The sequence below is a fragment of the Porites lutea genome, chromosome 2, assembly GCF_958299795.1.
Source record: "Porites lutea chromosome 2, jaPorLute2.1, whole genome shotgun sequence".
Taxonomy (NCBI): domain Eukaryota; kingdom Metazoa; phylum Cnidaria; class Anthozoa; order Scleractinia; family Poritidae; genus Porites; species Porites lutea.
Genome location: NC_133202.1, coordinates 30675143 through 30693271, shown reverse-complemented (window position 1 = coordinate 30693271; position 18129 = coordinate 30675143). Strand labels below are relative to the sequence as shown.

The following is an 18129-nucleotide window of genomic DNA, read 5'->3' as shown; positions in this document are numbered from 1 at the left end:
AGCATTTTTCCTGTTTACGTGCCTAGCGACCACTCAATAATCTTGAGAAAGTGCACCCCGGGATGGCGGGGTTGTAAGATTGCATGTAAATGAGGGTTATTCTTTTACCCCACCTAAGCCAGTTACCTTACCTACCTGGGGTCCCCTCTAATTTCCTCACACCTTGGTCTGGCGTGCCACTTGCGCGTGACTACCCTCACGATTGATTTAAATATCAGTGTCATTATTTGACTCGAATTATACAGCTCCTTTTTTTACTTTGGCGTTTTTCAAAATTCCTGCCGTAGAAACGTCCCGGAGCGGACAAGAAAAAGTAGCTGAAATCTTTGCTTGGGAGAGCCATGACTACAGGTATGCAACAAATGTTGAAAACAGCAATAAGGTGACGGGAGGAAGCAGAAGGCAAATGCTCGAATACGTACGAATGCGCTTACGTTAAAAAAGATATCCCCAATTCACGCGATGCATAAAAAATCACTCTGAAATGTATCGATCATGGTGGTATGTAGTGCGCACTAATGTGAAAAATTAGCATCAAGTCAGAACAGTGCTAATCGGAACGCAGAGAATTGTTGGTAGGCTAGGTTCGGCTTGGAATTTGAGGGTGTTGCAGTGACCCAATGTTAATGAAAGTTTGACACATCATTATGCACACCATATATGAAGATTGCGTTATGAGTTTACTATAGAATAGGTCATTTCCGAGTTCCCCTGAGCCTCTGATATGAAAATGATTTCTCATTCTCATGCGAATAAAACTCATTTTCACAAGAAAGATCAAGAAAGGTTGTGCACTTGGCCTCATTTTGAAAATGAGGGGTTTTGGAACTCGGAAGTGGCCTAAACTATCGAGCCGTTCCTGTGATACATGAAAAAGCGTTCAAAATTTTGCACAGAGTTGCACTTATAATAGTGTTTATAAAAAAAGCTAGTTTCCAAGATTGCAAAATAGGAAATACACCAAAATTTTCAGCAGAGAAATAAGATGTTAGGCAGCATCGTGATGATACTTTTGAGTAATTTGAGTTGTTTGGAATTTGTTTATTATTCGTTCATTTATCACTATTTTTGAAAATATAAGGGTTGAAATTTATTTGCGTTTTATTTGAATTCAAACATACATAATTTTTTTATTCTTACGAAGATTATTTGCCAAACACCACACTTTTTCCTTTTTTGCACTACATGGGCTATGGAGGTGATTATGATGATGATAACTTTATTTACGTCTCAAACTTCTAGCTTAGCACAAGTGCTGAAACTAATCGGGGAGACATACTATGCTACTAGCATTTTAATTTTTGGTTCATGAATAACTTTCCGATCAAAAGTTGTTAATTAATGTTGTTGTTGTTGTCCTGACTTCATTAGTAGCCAAGCCTACCGGAGGCATTTTTGGAGTTCCAAACCTGTATAGGCTTCTATTATAGATTAAAAGAGTTTCAAGTGATAGTTAGGAAACGTCCGGATTTTTAGAGATGTGAAGGGATTTTTTAGAGAATTTGATGAAACCGAAGATTTCTGAAGAAATTTTGGAGACATTCTGGAAAGATTGTTAGACCAGTCAAAGAAATTTGTGTGGCTAAGACTAAACATCCATGTCACTGTTAAACGTACTTCTTAGTAAACAATTGCTCTCTTTCTTTCCTAACCATCCTAAAGTCGTATTATGAGGTTACGAAAGAGAAACACGGAAAAAGCGGGAGATATGCATGTGGCGGAAAAGTTGCAACGTAAGCTTCTAGCCTTCCTGACAAAGAGAGGATAAAGGGACAGAGAAGGCATCCCCCATACACACCCTATTCCATAGGTAATTCGTCTCGAGTTATTTTTAGAATCAGGATAAAGTTACCTCGCGCGCTGCGTGGATGTTTCGTGGAGGTTTCGCATGACTAAACGCCGTGCAAAACTTGTCGGGCGAAGGGCAATGAAAACGTAAAGAGATCGAGAGCATTTCTGAGTATTGAAGCCAAATGAGTCGGCGGTCACCTGGGAAAAGGGAATCGCTTGACTCTTTGACAACCCGTGAAATCAGTTTAACTCGAAGTTGTCGTGACCTCAGTGCTTTAATAAAGAAATTGAGAAATTTCGCCGGTCTATTGAAACCGGTCGTTTGTACAATAAAGCGAGTAGAACGCCAAGTGTTATTTTTGTGGAATAATAAAAGACTAATAAAAGAATAAATATCAAACCAGAAATTGCTCTCTTCAAACTGTAAATTATGAATGATCCTGAGAGAATATTCAGTGTGTTAAGGATTTCCCTGCTGTACTGTTAGCTCTATACAAGAGAGGAAGGGCGATTCTTTTTTAATTTCCATTTCGCTGACACCGCTTTAGTATAAATCTCTCTTTAGTCGTTTTCGTCGACAAAACGAATAGCAATATCGCTCTCCGCGTCTTCCGCCATTTTTTTTCAGCGTCAATTCGTGAGGGAAGCGTGGCTCTGAGCGTGGGTCATCCACGCGGAACACCCTTGGGAATCCCCCTTGGGATCTGTGGTCTTAAAAATAGCTCGAGACGAATTACCTATGGAATAGGGTGTGTATTGGGGATGGCTGTCCCCCTTATCCTCTCTTGTTTCTGACCCATAAATCGTGGTTTATCCCTCGCCAATAAAGGTGGGTTTGGCAATAACTTTGGTCAACAAACAAAATGATTATCTTTTCGAATTCTTTTAAACTTGTCGCGTTAGTTTTGTAAGTAAACCAACCGTCATTTCTGAGTGATAAATTAAATGCGAAAGATGAAAAATGACGTTTGGTAGTAGTAGGCGTTTCTGGGGGATTGAGGGCGAAGAGGGAAGCGAAAAGCGGAGGCAACTCACTTTCTATTCTCTTCTATCGCTACGCTCAACCGAATAGAAAATATTTCTGTTATAAGTATGAAGAGACAAAATAACAACAATGGTAAATGGAGGGAGCCGCCAGCAATCGAGTTTCTTATCAGTGGCGGATCCAGGGAGGGGCCTGGGCCCCCCCTTATTTTTAGACCAAACTGAGGCCCGAACGTCCAAAGTTTTTTTTGTAGACGGAACACGCCCCCCCCCCCCCTTCCCATCCCTTATCTCAGGGTCTGGACGACCGGGCCTCCCTTAACTGAAGGTCTGGATCCGCCAATGCATATACCAATGATAGTTATAGCAAAAGCATCAATGAGAATATAAGGGATATATGTGAAAAATACAGATACGGAGCACTAAGAAAAGCTAGATTTAAGATACATCATAAGCGCTAACAAGATATGCTGACGGAGCAAAAAATTAACAAAGTAAACGGTGTCAGATCATTTTTAAAAAAGCGATGCAAAATTACAAGTACAAATTAACGGTAGGTATATCGTTCTTTAAACCTCATACATGAGAAAACGAAAAAAGCGGCTACAAGTAAACTGGTCGGCGTCAAGTGGTGTGAAATTAACAAGGAGTGGTTTATAAAACTGAACCAAACAATGTAATGAATAACTGAAAGAAATACATTTCCCCTTCCCACTCCCCCATCCCTCTAAAACTTGCCTTCCCCTTGCCCCTTAGGACGGCCTGATAATCAGGCTACTATCCAGTCATGATATCGTTAATTTTTGAAAGACAAACCCAATAAACGACGCCTCCGTGAAAGTAAAGCATAAGCGCACCGCATTAAACTTAAAAAATTCATGTTATTTGCTTTCTCTAAAAGCCAAGAATCGCTTCTTTTTTTCAACAAGAAAAAATTCCAAATATAGTTAGATATCACGCTTATCTTTTCCTTTAGGATCACTCTATCTATTTATCTTTATGCCGGGTAGGCGATATAACAAAGGAAGCTCTTAGCTTATCAAAAATATTAGAATGTTGCTCAACCCAGGGAACTCTTCTGGAAATAACTCTTTTATCTAGTTCAGAGCAAAGGTGATACATTAACTTTCTTCACAAGAGCAGAATTAAATTTGAAGGCCGACCCAACGGTTTAGAAAGGCTGAATTGATTCAGGCGCCGATCTTTACCCCAGCTATACTATGGCCCTACCCTGGGTACCAGAGGTTTTTCTCGCGTGCGGCGGGAATTTTCGGTGTTGGCCGAAGGCCGAAGGCACGAGCGGCGAAGCTGTCTACAAGAATCCGAAGATTTTTTGAAACCACATATTCTTTAGCCGGATATATAGTGTGGATGAGGTCTTTAACTACGCTGGAGAGTGTTTTGAACAGATGTGGTTTCGGTGAGCGGATTCACTGTTTTCGCGTGGACAAAACTGGGCGGATTTGCGCGGTTTCATAAATATCTGGATTCGTGTGGACGTGGCCTAAATTCAATGGAGACAAATCAAAATGCGTAAAACCATATTCCACGGAAAATTGTATATTTGGTTCCCCTCATATGAACTTCGTCGTCTGAACCAACGCCGGTCTACAGCCGTTATTTCTGGCAGAGCCAAGTGTAAAGAACGGCTGAGCCGATCCAGACTCATTTAGCTGCTTCGTATCCGTACTTCTCATGAATTTAATCCATTGAATTCGATCATACGGCGCCGGTGTGAACCGATCTTTAGACACGTGTAGAGTTTTGCTGATTTCCACGGGCAAGTGTTCTTAACGAGAATAATCGATCATAATTGTCGAAATTAGTGAAAGCCTTACGAAGACTTACTGTGTCTTCACAAGTAGGAATGTGTCTGTCAACATCGTTTATTTTAAGGGCTGAGTATTTTGAATAGTTTTTCTAATGTTAATGTTACGCTATGCAACTTTTCACACACAATCTTCATCACAAAGCAGTGAGCCAAAAAAAAAAGTGTCTCCCTGTAGTGTCGCCATAACCTCCCACGTAGACGTTCTTAGGGGTTCGTCAAGCGTTCCTGTCCCACTAACGTCTGTTGACTCGAGCAGCAAAAAACGTAGAACCGATCAGAAAGGTCTCGAAAGATTAGCCTGTTCCGGGCGTTCAGATAGTAGAACACGGGAGAAAAATTCAGGAAGAAATAAAAAAAAACGAGGGGAGACTAGAGGGGGAAGGGGGAGAGAACGCCTGTAAACATTCCCTTACAGAGCTCTTTCCGCCCTTAATTAACCGCCGACCGGGTAACTGTGACATGAACTACAAAGTGTTGACAGGCTGGACGCGACCCATAAGCTCGTGATAGTGTGAAAGGTGACCTATAAGTTAGCTTTCAAAAAACAGTATCGGAGGTCTTCCTTCTTTCAACCAAGCAAATCTAATTTCTGTCGCTCTGATTCTAACATTTAGACGGTCAGTCATGCATACTGGGCAATTATTTCCTGCGATTTGTTTCTGAAAGAATTTAATTCCAGATGCAGTTAAGTACAGTTTTCTTTGACCTCTGTTAAAGCATTAATCTTTTTATTGCGGCTAAATAACCTTTCAAATAAGATTTTTTTGCCTTTCTGGGCTTCCATAAATGATCTTACACGCACACCTTCCTTCCACATTGCCGTGTCTTCGTCCATGCCTTCCTCCTGTCCCCAACCTATGGCTGTTGTTGCTGTTATTCCAAATCGCTTGAGCTTGGTTTCATTACAGCTACGAGAGGCGCAACGATGGTGATTGTGGAAATTGACTCGCCAACTTTTCCTCTGAAAACGCTTATTGTTCGTGGAAAGTGTAGAAGAAATGAAGGTCTCCCAGAGCCCGTTGGAAGAATCGCGAAAACGTCCGGCCTCGGCGAACGAGATTCAAGCAAATTTTCTGCTCTTCACGAAAAGATTCCTCATAAAGGAAATGCTCGATTGCATTGTTTATAGTAGCTTCGATGTCCGCGTGATTCGATAACAGATGTCTCTCTCCCTCCATATCGCATACCTCATCAATGTTACCAGTGCTCGAGTGTTAACAGAAGGCGTCATAATCGACCAATAGGAAGATATACTGGAATCCAGTATACCGGGACGACCCTTTGTTAACAATGTTCACAGGCGTTCTCTCGCTATGAGTGTAAAATTTTCTCGAGAAAGCGTCTTTCGTGATTTTTCAGGCAGAAGAATCCCGTTGGCAAACCAATCAGATGCCGATGCTTTATGTTCCTTAGGAAGTTCTTCTACATAAAGTTCCATTCCCTCTCTTTCGTCAAAGTTCGTAAATCCCCTGTTCCGAGCCTCTGTTATCCAGTCTCCTCGGCGTAAACTGAGATCAAGCCAGGTGCGCCACACCTCAACGAGTTTTTGAAACTGCTCCCGGTTCATCTGCATTGTTCCTTTTGTCAGTTCGTCAAGATTTGATGCCTCGATCAGTTCTTGTAACATGGAGATCACAAGGCAATGGTCCTTATCGTTGAGCCGCAAGGAATACCAAATCTGCGTAACTGAATTTGCCAGGTCTTCTTCTCCTGTGAAGTAAGCAAAAATGCAAAATCAAAGTGAAATAGAACCAAATAGATTGGCCGTCATAAATCAGCTCAGTAAATCAATGAAATCAAGACCTTTAATTCACTTTGGTTATGTTGGTAGCTGTCGTTTAGGGTAAGAAACCCAGTCTTTCACGCAACCGATTGCATGCCTCGTAACGCTAAGAATTCAACGCAAATATACTAAACAGATTAAAAGAAACCGGGCACAGCAATTTAGCTTGCAGTTACTAATAGAGATATCTTGAAGGACAACACTTACCCTTTAAAAGAATATACAGTATTAGAACAGTCCTAGCGAGAGTACAGGCACAAATGTCTTTTAAAACGAAGGTCAACTCCTCTTCGTAAGTTTCCGGAAGGTTACACAACGAAAGCAAAACTTTTCTTGGATCGCCAACTCCGCAGGCAAGAACCGACAAAGGTTTGGAATAGCAACAGCCTTCGTTCAAGGGAAGATTGATGACGTCTGTAGCCGGGGTGTTTCCCCAGTAATACACATATATCCTAACCCAGGAAACCTGGTGTTACTTAAAGTTTCCAACTTCTTAGACAATTCAGAGATCTTTGCTATAACCTGTTTGCAGAAAAGCTTGTGCGTCGGCTAAGATTTCTTCTGACATTCCTTATCACAGTACCACGCTTTAAGACAGCCGCTACACGATTTCAATGCAGTCTTCTCCTGGTCACATCCAGAACACTTCCTCTTCAAAGAAGCCGTCTGACAATCTACTTGATGACGCAACTCATCGCTACCTTTGCACTTCCTGCTACAATAATACGCTACACCGCATCTGTTACAGTAGATCTTGATATAACGTACAATTTGGATACTAAAAAAATTTGGAATTGCTTAAAATCAATGGATGACACTATAAAATACAAAGACACTCCACCAATTGCAGAAGAGAATTGGATGAATTATTTCCAGTGTCTACATTCTAATAAGCCACTTACTTCTGAGCAACAGAAAGTTGTCAATGAGTTAAGAACACGAGAAGACGTCTTAATGCAATCACGACCTCTAGACTACTTCATAACAGAAGCTGAAATAAGCAAGGCAGCAAGAAAATTAAAGAATAACAAATCTGCATACTCCGACAAAATAAGAAACGAAATGATTAAAGATAGCTTACCAACACTGCTACCTGTTTACCATAAACTTTTTAATACTGTTCTTAACTTAGGAACAGTGTCTAAAAATTGGTGCAACGGTCTTATAACTCCCATATTTAAATCTGGCGTAAGAAATGACCCATCAAATTACCGCGGGATTTGTGTTTCTAGTTGTCTAGGAAAGTTGTTCTTTTCAATTTTAAACCAAAGACTTCTTGAACACGTCACTTCGCTGAACATACTCCACAAGTCTCAAATCGGCTTCTTACCTAAAAATCGAACATCAGACCACCTCCTAACATTACGAACTCTTATAGACCAGTACGCACACTGTCACGGTGAGAAAGTATACGTTTGTTTTGTTGACTTTAGAAAAGCCTTTGACTCAGTCTGGCATGACGGACTTTTATATAAATTATTACAAATTGGTGTAGGGGATGTTTCTGTAAGTTAATCCAAAACCTATATTTAAACTCTTCGTGTGCATCGAAAATAGGTACGAGTCAAACAAAATCTTTTAGCTATTCACGAGGCGTACGCCAGGGCTGTATTTTAAGCCCCTTACTTTTCAATTTATACGTTAATGACTTACCGTCCGCATTTCAAAATACTTTATCAGACCCTATCATCCTTCCAAATGGTACCAAATTAAATTCGCTTTTATATGCTGATGATTTAATTATTATATCACGATCTAAAATAGGATTACAGAACTGTCTCAACAAATTATCCTCTTTTTGCAACTCTTGGATGTTAGATATAAATTCCAAAAAGACCAAAGTTATGGTCTTTCAAAAACGAGCGAAGAAAAACTCCAATCTAGAATTCCATATAGGTAAAGAAACCATTGATATTGTCTATGAATATACATATTTAGGAACCTGTATCTTCTCAACCGGTAATTTTAATATCTCACTCGAACACTTGAAAGAGAAGGCTCTTCATGCTCTTTTTAGTTTAAGAAAACACACAAACTTTAGCAAGTTAAAACCTTCTCTTGCTTGCAAAATATTTGAAACGATGATGTATATGTAAAACATGATTTTAAAGCTTGGGACAATACCCAATCGAAAAAACCCACTCGAAATTTTGCAAGCGTTACCTAGAAATAAGCAATAAAGCTTCAAATGTTGCAAGTAGAAGTGAATTAGGACGGTTGCCATTAATTATTAATATTTATAAAAACATCCTTTATTAAATATTGTATCTTCTGCGTAAAAACGAGGATACTATTGTTAAACAAGCCTTTCGTACTTCGCTAGAACTTCACTGTAATGGTAAAAATAGCTTTTACCATAATCTTATGAAAATATCTGAATATTATGACCTCCCTGATTTTGATCCTAATAATTTAAGTGAAGCTAAGATCAAACACTATATAGATATAATAAAACAAAAATATATTGCATATTGGCAACATACAATCCATCATTCTAAGAAGCTACAATTTTACAGCTTATTTAAACTTGATTATAAAATTTCAAGTTATCTAGACTTAATTAGAAATTCTGCTAATAGGAAAGATTTAGTGAAAATTCGTATAAGTAACCACAAACTCATGATTGAAACTGGAAGATATAATCAAACTTCCCGCAACGATAGATTCTGTCCTATTTGTAACTCTGGTATAATTGAAGACCAGTTTCATTTTCTCTTCCATTGTCCAAAATACTCAATCCCAAGGGAAAAATTCTACAATCAAATCCAACAAAATTTTGTCGACTTTAATCAGCTATCTTACACAGAATTAATAATTAAATTGATGAATTCACAGACTTTTTCCGTAAATTCACATTTGTTGAAATTTGTCTCATTATGTAATGATCTACGTAATAATTTGTTATCAAATCATGCTGATGACACTTGATTGACTATAGTAATCATTGCATTGCATTATCATTGTTATGATTTATTTGTTTGTTTTTTTGTTTGTTTGTTTGTTTTTTAATTGTTAAAGCTTTTGCAATACTGTAACTACATAATTATAGTCATGCAAATAAAGCTTATGTTGTTGTTGTTGTTGTTGGTAGTCGGTGTCGAACATAAAGTATCACAGCGCCAACACTGATCTCTCTTGAGCATGGTCGTTTTAAATTAGAATTGCTCGTAGCTGGGTCTGATCAGTAAATAACGAATGGAAGTAACCACAAAAGCTCGGATACTGGAAATAATTCTAAATATATTTACATGCATTATATATAGTTATTCATTTAGTGAAACACACGCAGAGAGGCACTCCGTAGAACTTTGTTAAGAGCATGCACGGAAAGCGATTTCCCAATTGTTTTACAGAAATAAAAAACTAAACTGGGCGCTAGTGAAAGTTGCTTTGAAAAAGTTTGCCTTGGTAAAACAAGAGTAGTGAGGGAAACAAATTTGAAAACAGTCCGAAAATTCGGCTTTTTCCTAACCTTTCTTGTGGAAAGTCTTAACGCAAATTCTCGGAAAGCAAGTTAAATTTCCCAGAATACCCCAAAAAACCAGCTGAGAAACGAACAAAAAAGACAACTGTCCATAGCTGCCACTGCCCGGGCGTTATGATTGTCGGCATGCGTGCACATTAGGGTTTAGATTATTTGTTTCTCACAGTATAATTTTTGGGTGTATTAAAGAAAGTTCTAGTTTTTATGACTCGGAGCGTCAGTTAAATTCCTAATCTTTTTCAGAAACCCCTGTTTCAAGCATTTTTTTTTTTTAAAAAACTGGTGTTGATTCCCTTATATTAGTCTCTGGAACTTTCTGTTGATTAATCTTCAAAATAAACAGCTGCTGATAGTTTTCAAATCCTTTGAGAGGATCCCGGGAGATACAGCTGCAGCTAATCAAAACTAGAATCTCTAGGGCCTGAAAATCATTGCCTTTACTCTGGTTTTGTAAACTTTGAATAGTATTAGAAACAGTAAACGGCTCCTAAAGACAGAAAGACCAAAGACATGAGACAAAAATAGAAGTTAAAACAATAGACCTATTCCACTAACTCAACGTTGTACCCAATTCAACTTAAAACCCTTTGGGAATATAACGTTTTGTTTCAGGAATTTCCATATCGTTTAAATGTGAATGACACGTTATAATGCAAATGCAATACACAAAGAATCTTAACCGTAGGAGATTTGAATTGGGTACAACACTGAGTTAGCTGAATAGGTCTATTGGTAAAACTTATTCAATCTCTCCATATATGGATTTGCATCACAAACTCCCTACGGGGTCTTACGATGATTCCGCCCGTAAATTCCCGTCCTACACCCGGCTTTCCAAATCTTTCCAATAACACTTGTATTGAACTCCAATTTGAAAGGAGGGGAAAATATAAACAAAACTAAAGCGTGAAATAAGATTAATATTCAGACTTCGTGGTCTGGGAAAAATTCTGCAAGCTCATTGGCTGATTGAAGCGAGTTAATGGTCTATGCCGACACAGGATTTTCTGGGATTCATGAATGCTGCCACACAGTTACCTCTTCATAAACTGGTAATTGTATTTTATTAAATTTCGTCGCTATTAGGACATTCCGTTGTTGCTCATTAAGAACTTATTGCTTTTGCAAAGATGAGAACTCAGTTTTTCCACGAAAAAATGTTGAAAAGGTCCATTAATCGGGTTCTCTTGCATGTTTGTGCTTTAATGAGAAATAAACTCCCAGCTGGTTGTAGAGTGAACTGAAAATTCTTCATACTGCACTTGGGCACGCCTCATGAAGTAATTAAATTTTCAGTTTAGTTCACAGCCAGTGCCTGCGTTATTTGCCAGTGCAGAAGCTCACATTGGTTTTTACCATTATTAAACATTTCCCGCCCCTTTAGACGATTTTTTTGGGTGATTGATTATTGGGAAAACGGGAGAAAGCAAGAAAGGTTTCGCACTTGGAGTTTTTGTAACTCGGAAATGGCCTATTCGCGCACGGACCTCTCTCGGCAGATGATCGGAAAAATATGCAAACAGCCTACGGGTTTGATTTCAGGGGAAGTTTTTCCAGTTGAATTTTACAAAAGATCAACCAAACGAGTAAAACCCATCAGGTGACATGAAATGCCAGTAAGATTGATCCGTTAAAATCTAAAGCCGACGTCATTTGGTAGCCGGCAAGAGGCAAAAAAGGAAAAGAGAGGAGTCAAGTATCTTGGTCGTGTCGCCTCTTCATTTAAATTTGAATTTAAGTACAAGTGAAGGGAGTAATGTGAGCCTTTTAATGGGTTTAACAGTTAACCTTGAAATTGTCCGAAAAAAGGTGATTTTATGCGAGGTGTAGAAAATGAAAGGAATTTAGCCGTAAATCGTGAAAAAGGGCTGACCACATCTATATTTACTGACCTCAATCTGTCAATTTGAACTGTAGGTCACGATCGCCTTTAAGACTGTGAAGTGTCCTGTCTCATGCCTATTCTAAAATATCTATTACAAAGCTGGAATGACCCTGAAAGACTTATGAAATTTTCAATCACTTCTCAGATCCAAAACGCATCCCAGAATAAAACACCAATTCCCAGAATCCAAAAATAAGCCCCAGAATTTGGTTTCTGGAAAAGGTTTTGGATAATGGGACACGTTTCTGGATTCTGGGAAGTGCTTTGGATTCTGAGAAGTGCATATTTTGTTCCTACGAGTCACCGTATTTAAACTGTTTTCAGCAGGAACCGTAAAGGAAAGGAAATAATCGTGACCCAAGTCCGTTTTCAGGCTAGAATAAATGAATGAATGAAAACTATATTCACGTGTCAAGGTATCTGGGAGGACACAGACTATCTACATACATAATAAGTATCCCTAATGAGAATATACATTCTTAAAATCTTCCTAACACTAAAATTATAAAACTTATTACATACACAAGAACTTTCTACAGTCGGATAACGACTGTACCGGGGACGTATAAATGTATCAGTTTACTAGTCCGGATAAGTCGACTTTCCTCGTATTTCTCTTGAAATAATTAAGACTTTTGTAAGTTCTCAGTTTTCCTGGTAACTTGCACAAGATAAGAGGCCCCAAGTATTTTACAGAGTGTCTACCATATCGAACAGTTTCGAATTTAGGTAGTTCGAAATCATTGTTCCTTTAGTTATACTGCGTGTTCTTTGCATTGAATTATTTAAAGATGTAAATAGGCGCGAGACCGTGCTTTACTTATACATTATAGAGGCTACGTCCTGTAAACGTCTATTATACAGTGTCGGTAGCCGGGCGCGGTCAAGCAGTTCTTGATAAGATGCTGAGCTGTCGTTGTTTACTGCTCTTAGCGCTCTCTCCTATATACAACTTGACCTTTCTTCGATCTGATGATTTACAAAAGTGCCAGACTAAGTCACAGTATGTTAGATGGGGTAGGACTGACGACTTATATAATGATAGTTTAGCATTGCAAATGATTAAGTTGGGATAAGGGAAAAGAGGTGAGAAAGAGCATGAAGACGGTGAGAGAGAAAGGCGGGACGGTTACGTTACCCGTTAAAACCGCGCCCCGTTAACATCATTATATATTTAAAAATCTGTCCTAAGTTAACTTCTCAAGAAAAAAACATGAAACAATTACAGAAGAAGATGACGGTCTGGCTTTCTACTTCCTTGCTGTTATCAACATCTTGGACAATGCCCGACCAAATAGCAGTACACGACCACTAACTAAATCTAACTTATATTAATGATAAACTGATCACAGTGTACTGAAAGTTCACTCTAAGAACAGAAAGAAAATTACCACTTCATCGTTATGATTGCTGAATAACCCATTCGACGGCTCTCTCAAAACCATTAAGTAATGAAACTCTGCGGCAATTCAGCATCCACTTGGCGGGAAAGACTCGATTTCGGCATCGAAGGAAGTCACGTGCAATTAGCCCGTTATGGTCAGCCACTGATTTCCATGTGCGCCTGCGAGTACGTTCATCTTGAGGCTTATTGACCAGCAAGGACGCGCGAAGGAACTGGATAAACCTTCCACTGTGATCATGATACTCCACGAAAGATTGAAACGCTCTGGAGTAAGCAACGGCGGTATTCTTAGTATCCTCAAGAACTTTTTGGCGAAAGCTGTCACCCTTTGGCATGAAATGGGCACGTACCCTCACCTCTTCCCTTGCATCTGTAAACATAACCCAATTTAAAAACTCGGTGACAATAACAGAGGAAGGATTGCGTAAGTTTAGAAGTGGCTTATACGTATCGAGGATGCTGGGCAAGGGAACAAAGTCTGCGATGTTGGAGGTTGTCACACGGTCAAACCTGCGGCCTTGGGGAACAAACCTTGCAATCTCCATGCAGTTACACAACAGAAAGTGAAACTTTACTCGCCCAGCGGCCAGGTTCAAAGCGGATTTCTTGAGCACGTGTGTCACATACTCACTATACATTTTCAGGAGCGACACGGACTGAACCCACTGGCGGACTTCATTGTAGTCCCAGCCGGCAAATGGAAGGACAGATGACTGAATTAAGTAAGAGAAAGCGCCCTTGTTTCGGCTTAGTTGGAAATCGGAACCGGTGAGTGTAAAATTTTCTCGCAAGAGTTCTTTTCGTGATTCCTTAGGTAAAAGAATTCCGTTCGCAAACCAATCAGATGCCGATTCTTTATGTTTCTTAGGAATTTCTTTCAAATAGAGATCCATTCCCTCTTGTGCGTCAAAACTTGTAAATCGCTTGTTTCGAGCCTCTGTTATCCAGTCTCCTTGGCGTGAGCTGAGATCAAGCCAGGTACGCCATACTTCAACAAGACTTTGAAAATGGCCCTGGTTCATCTTCATCGTTCCTTCTGTCAGTTCTTCAAGACTGGATGCCTCGACCAGCTCTTGCAACCTGGAAATCACAAGCCGATGGTCTTTGTCGCTGAGACGCAAAGAATACCACATCTGCGTCACTGAACTTGCAACCTCTTCCCCTCCTACGAAAAATGAACATATCCATTTGTTTCCATGCCTCATGTTTAAAACTACTGTAGGTAAATCAACATACCTTTAGGCCACCATAAACTCAGCTGAGTCAGGACAGGACTCTTTTTACCCTTAAGGGAGTGTTCATTATTTATAATTGGCGCAGGGGTTTAACCTCGTCCCCGGGATTTCTCCCTTAGAAAATGGAAAGTATGGGGGAAAGGGAGGTCATTCAAGTTTTGTTGTTGCCTAACAGACACTGAGGGGGTCATACAGATATTGAAAATAAAGGCATTACAAAAATGCCTCCCCCAAACTCCCTCCTCCGCCCCCCGCAATCATGAATACTGAACATTTTCGTTGGGACGGCCTTCATCACTTACCTTTATAAAGAAAGTATAGAATCAGAACAGTCCTGGCGAGTGTACAGGCGCAAATGTCGTTTAAAGTGAAGGTTATTTCCTCTTTATAAGCTTCAGGAAGACCACACAGAGAACGCACAATATTTCTTGGGTCTCCAACACCACAGGCAAGAACCGAAAAAGGTTTGGAATAGTCACATCCCTCGTTCAATGAAAGATTGATGACGTCCGTGGCAGGGGTGTTCCCCCAGTAATATACAGTTCCCACCCCATGCGAGTTTGTGCTCTTCTTGAAATCGAAGATATCGTTTAACCGTTCAGACAATTCGCTAATCTTTGCTATAACTTGTCGGCAGAGATGCTTGTGCGTCGGCCAAGCTTTCTTCTGACATTCTTTATCACAGTACCACGCTTCACGACAGCCGCCACACGATTTCAACCCAATCTTCTCTTGGTTACATCCAGAGCACTTCCGCTTCAAAGCAGCCGTCTGACAATCTACTTGATGCCGAAACTCATCACTGCCTTTGCACTTATCGCTACAATAACACGCTACACCGCATCTGCTGCAAAGGATCTTCGAAGTCGGAGTCGAACAAATAGCATCACAGCGCCAACACTGATCTCTTTTGAGCATTATACCCAGTTACTTGAAACTTTAACCCTTAAACCAGAGAGCTATGGACAATGGCCTAAACTGCAATTTAGTATAAATATATGTAAATGATGACATTTCCGGTTCTCAGAAACACAAAATGGTTTCCGAGAAATTTTAGTATACCTTAGGGGTGCAGTAGAACCTCTAGACCCCGTGACCTTTTTGAGTAAGCAGTGAAGCGGTTTCCCAACTAGGTGACATCTTCCTCTTGTACAAGCTCGCAAAATATTGTTGAGAAGTTAAACTAAGCAGATTTATCTACCTTCTTAGTTGGTAAAATGAATTTTAGAACACAGAATACTTAAGTAAGCTTCTCCACGCACTCCCTCCCCCTAGGAGATTTAACATGAATTCTCGGAAAGCAAAATATTTCTAAGAATTAGAACAGTAAATTCCGGCCGGGGGGGGTACTGCCATATAGGTATGTGTCGCTGTGAAGGGTATGGTTTTCAAGCAGTTTACTCTAGGATAGGGTATATAAATCGGAACATTTGGGTCTAGAATAGGGTATCATTTTTCAGGAAACTGATCAGTTGGTTGAAGATTTATCTAGACTAGGGAAACAGCTACTCTAGGATAGGGGGGATTTGGGGAGTTTACTCTAGTATAGGGTAGCAAAATTTAGCTGAACTAGTACTGGTAAAGGTTAAGGGTTCCAGGGTCCCAGCGGCACGTCCCCAGCCAGAAATTCCTAAAGACCCCCCCCCCCCCCCCCCACCGGGAAATTCTGTTTAGGGAAGCAGCGCGGCCAAGCGGTTAGCGCGCCACTCGGGGCCTCCAGATTTTAATTATTGAAATCTGAAGGCTCCAAGTTCAATTTCTGGACACCTTCTCGATTGCTGGATTTGTTCTCGGTAATCCCCAGTTTATCCCCTTGGTGACGCTTGTAAATAGCCAAATGGTTTGCCTCCAGCCCATTGGGATTCTTAACCTTGTGGGCCATAATTGGAACTTCTACAATCGGCGACAAAATTAAAATAAATAAATAAACTGGTTTATTGCTACCTTTTGCAGTGAGAACTGAATTACAGGTAGGGTCAGAAATAACGGGAATCTAAGGTAATAAATAATACAAAATAAGTATGTAAGGCGCTTAGGAATCTAAATAGACATTGTACTCAAATAGGGTAACTCCGGAGAACAAAAGAATCCGCACCCCTCCCCTGTCCCCTCCATTCAAAGTTGGGGTGTTTGTTGTTTTCTATAGGTAGCTAGAACAAGGGAACAACATTGCACGGAGGGGATGGGGGAGGAAAGCTTTCTAAAGGACGTACGGCCACTTTTGCGATTCAGACAATCGGCGACAAAATTGTTGAGAGATTGTACTCAAATAGGGTAACTTCGGAGAACAAAAGAATCCGCACCCCTCCCCTGTCCCCTCCATTCAAAGTTCGGTTGTTTGTTGTTTTCTATAGGTAGCTAGAACAAGGGCAGAACATGGTACGGAGGGGATGGGGGAGAAAAGCTATATTTCCTCCTTTTGAAGTTAGTAAAACGTAAAAAAGCCCAGTTTTGGGCGAAGTGTCTCTACCCATTTTGTCGCCGATTGTAGGTTACCAGCAATTATGTTATCCCTTTTTTCACCATTTACACCCAAATTAGTCCCATTTGCCCAAAATAGGGCTGTAAAAGCCGGAACCTGGTATCAAGGATGAGTTTGAACAAGTGAAACGCGAATTTCCAATTGGCACATTCCGAGCGGGAAACAAGGGTCCTTTACCGTTTACAAAAGGATTTCAGGAAATTCCGGCTAGAAAATAAATAGGGCTCGACTTTTCGCTTCTTTCCAGGAGAATAAACGGAACTTTGGTAAAGATGGTCTTAAGACTAATTGCTTGGCATAAAATAACTTTGAAGACAACCTGACACACAGACGTGAATCGGGAATTAAATTTTATGTGTGCAAGACGGAAGTACAATATATATGCGTCATTGACCAAGCGTGAGAGTAGCCAATCAGAGCAAGAATATTCGCTTTATCGTTCCCTATTGAAAAGCAAGCCATAAAATAAACTGTGACTTAGAGTGCTGCTCGTGACTTTGACAAGAGCCGTTTCGTCCGTGCTATGATTTTGATGGTATGATGACTGAAACTCGGGATATAGTGAATGATGTTTCATATGGTTGGTGTAGTTTGGTGCAGGTTGGTGCGGACTGGTGTATTTCGCGGCAAACTGCCGAACGGGAGGTGACGGGTTCATACCCCGGCCAGACCAAGACTCAAGGTGATTTTTATGTGCTGCCTTTGGCGAATTTCAGTAAAGTAAGGTTGGTGTAGTTAGGGCAGTTTGGTTTAATTTCGTTCGGTTTGGTTTAGTTTGGTACACCAAACCTCACACACCAAACCACACAAAACTACACCGACGTTACGCCAAAACTATACCGTCTACACCAAACTACACCAACTAATCAACTTTATTTACCAAAGTACATTAACTACACCAAACGACACCAAGTACACCAAACTATAGCAACTACACTAGTCTACGTCAACAAAACTAACTACCACAACTACATCAATAAAACTAAACTACCCCAAGCACACCAAACTAACCCAATTACACCGGTCTATATTAACTACACTAACTAGTGCGCAAGATGAAGGGAATCCTGCGTTTTGATTGGATTCTTTAACAGTCAAATAGGCCCATCTTGCCCGCGCGGGATTTTCCGCGTTGGCCCCGTAGAAACGTTTCCTTCTCAGCCATATAATAAATAACTTATTGACCAAGCTTGTTCGGTCAAGATGGCTGGATTCTGGCCTCGTGCGTTTTTCGGCTTGGTCAATAAAT

At 40.2% G+C, this 18129-nt stretch overlaps 1 protein-coding gene and 1 pseudogene across 1 annotated transcript; both read right to left on the bottom strand.

The window, feature by feature from the left end:
• Positions 1–5900: 5900 nt before the first annotated feature.
• Positions 5901–9532, bottom strand: LOC140926037 (uncharacterized; annotated as a pseudogene).
• Positions 9533–13152: 3620 nt separating this feature from the next.
• On the bottom strand, positions 13153–15445 carry LOC140926822 (uncharacterized). The gene is made up of 2 exons (XM_073376508.1): positions 14701–15445; positions 13153–14328 (listed from the first exon to the last, which is right to left on the bottom strand). Exons 1-2 carry the CDS (start codon positions 15314–15316, stop codon positions 13160–13162), a joined length of 1785 nt encoding a protein of 594 aa, XP_073232609.1. The 5' UTR covers positions 15317–15445; the 3' UTR covers positions 13153–13159.
• Between the last annotated feature and the right edge of the window lie 2684 nt (positions 15446–18129).

What these genes read in the sequence shown, in the direction of transcription:
- LOC140926822 (XM_073376508.1), bottom strand. Translation starts at nt 15,316, where the DNA reads ATGCTCAAAAGAGATCAGTGTTGGCGCTGTGATGCTATTTGTTCGACT. An exon ending in TCTATACTTTCTTTATAAAG is followed by an intron (nt 14,329 to 14,700) that starts GTAAGTGATGAA and finishes CATTTTTCGTAG; the next exon opens with GAGGGGAAGAGGTTGCAAGT.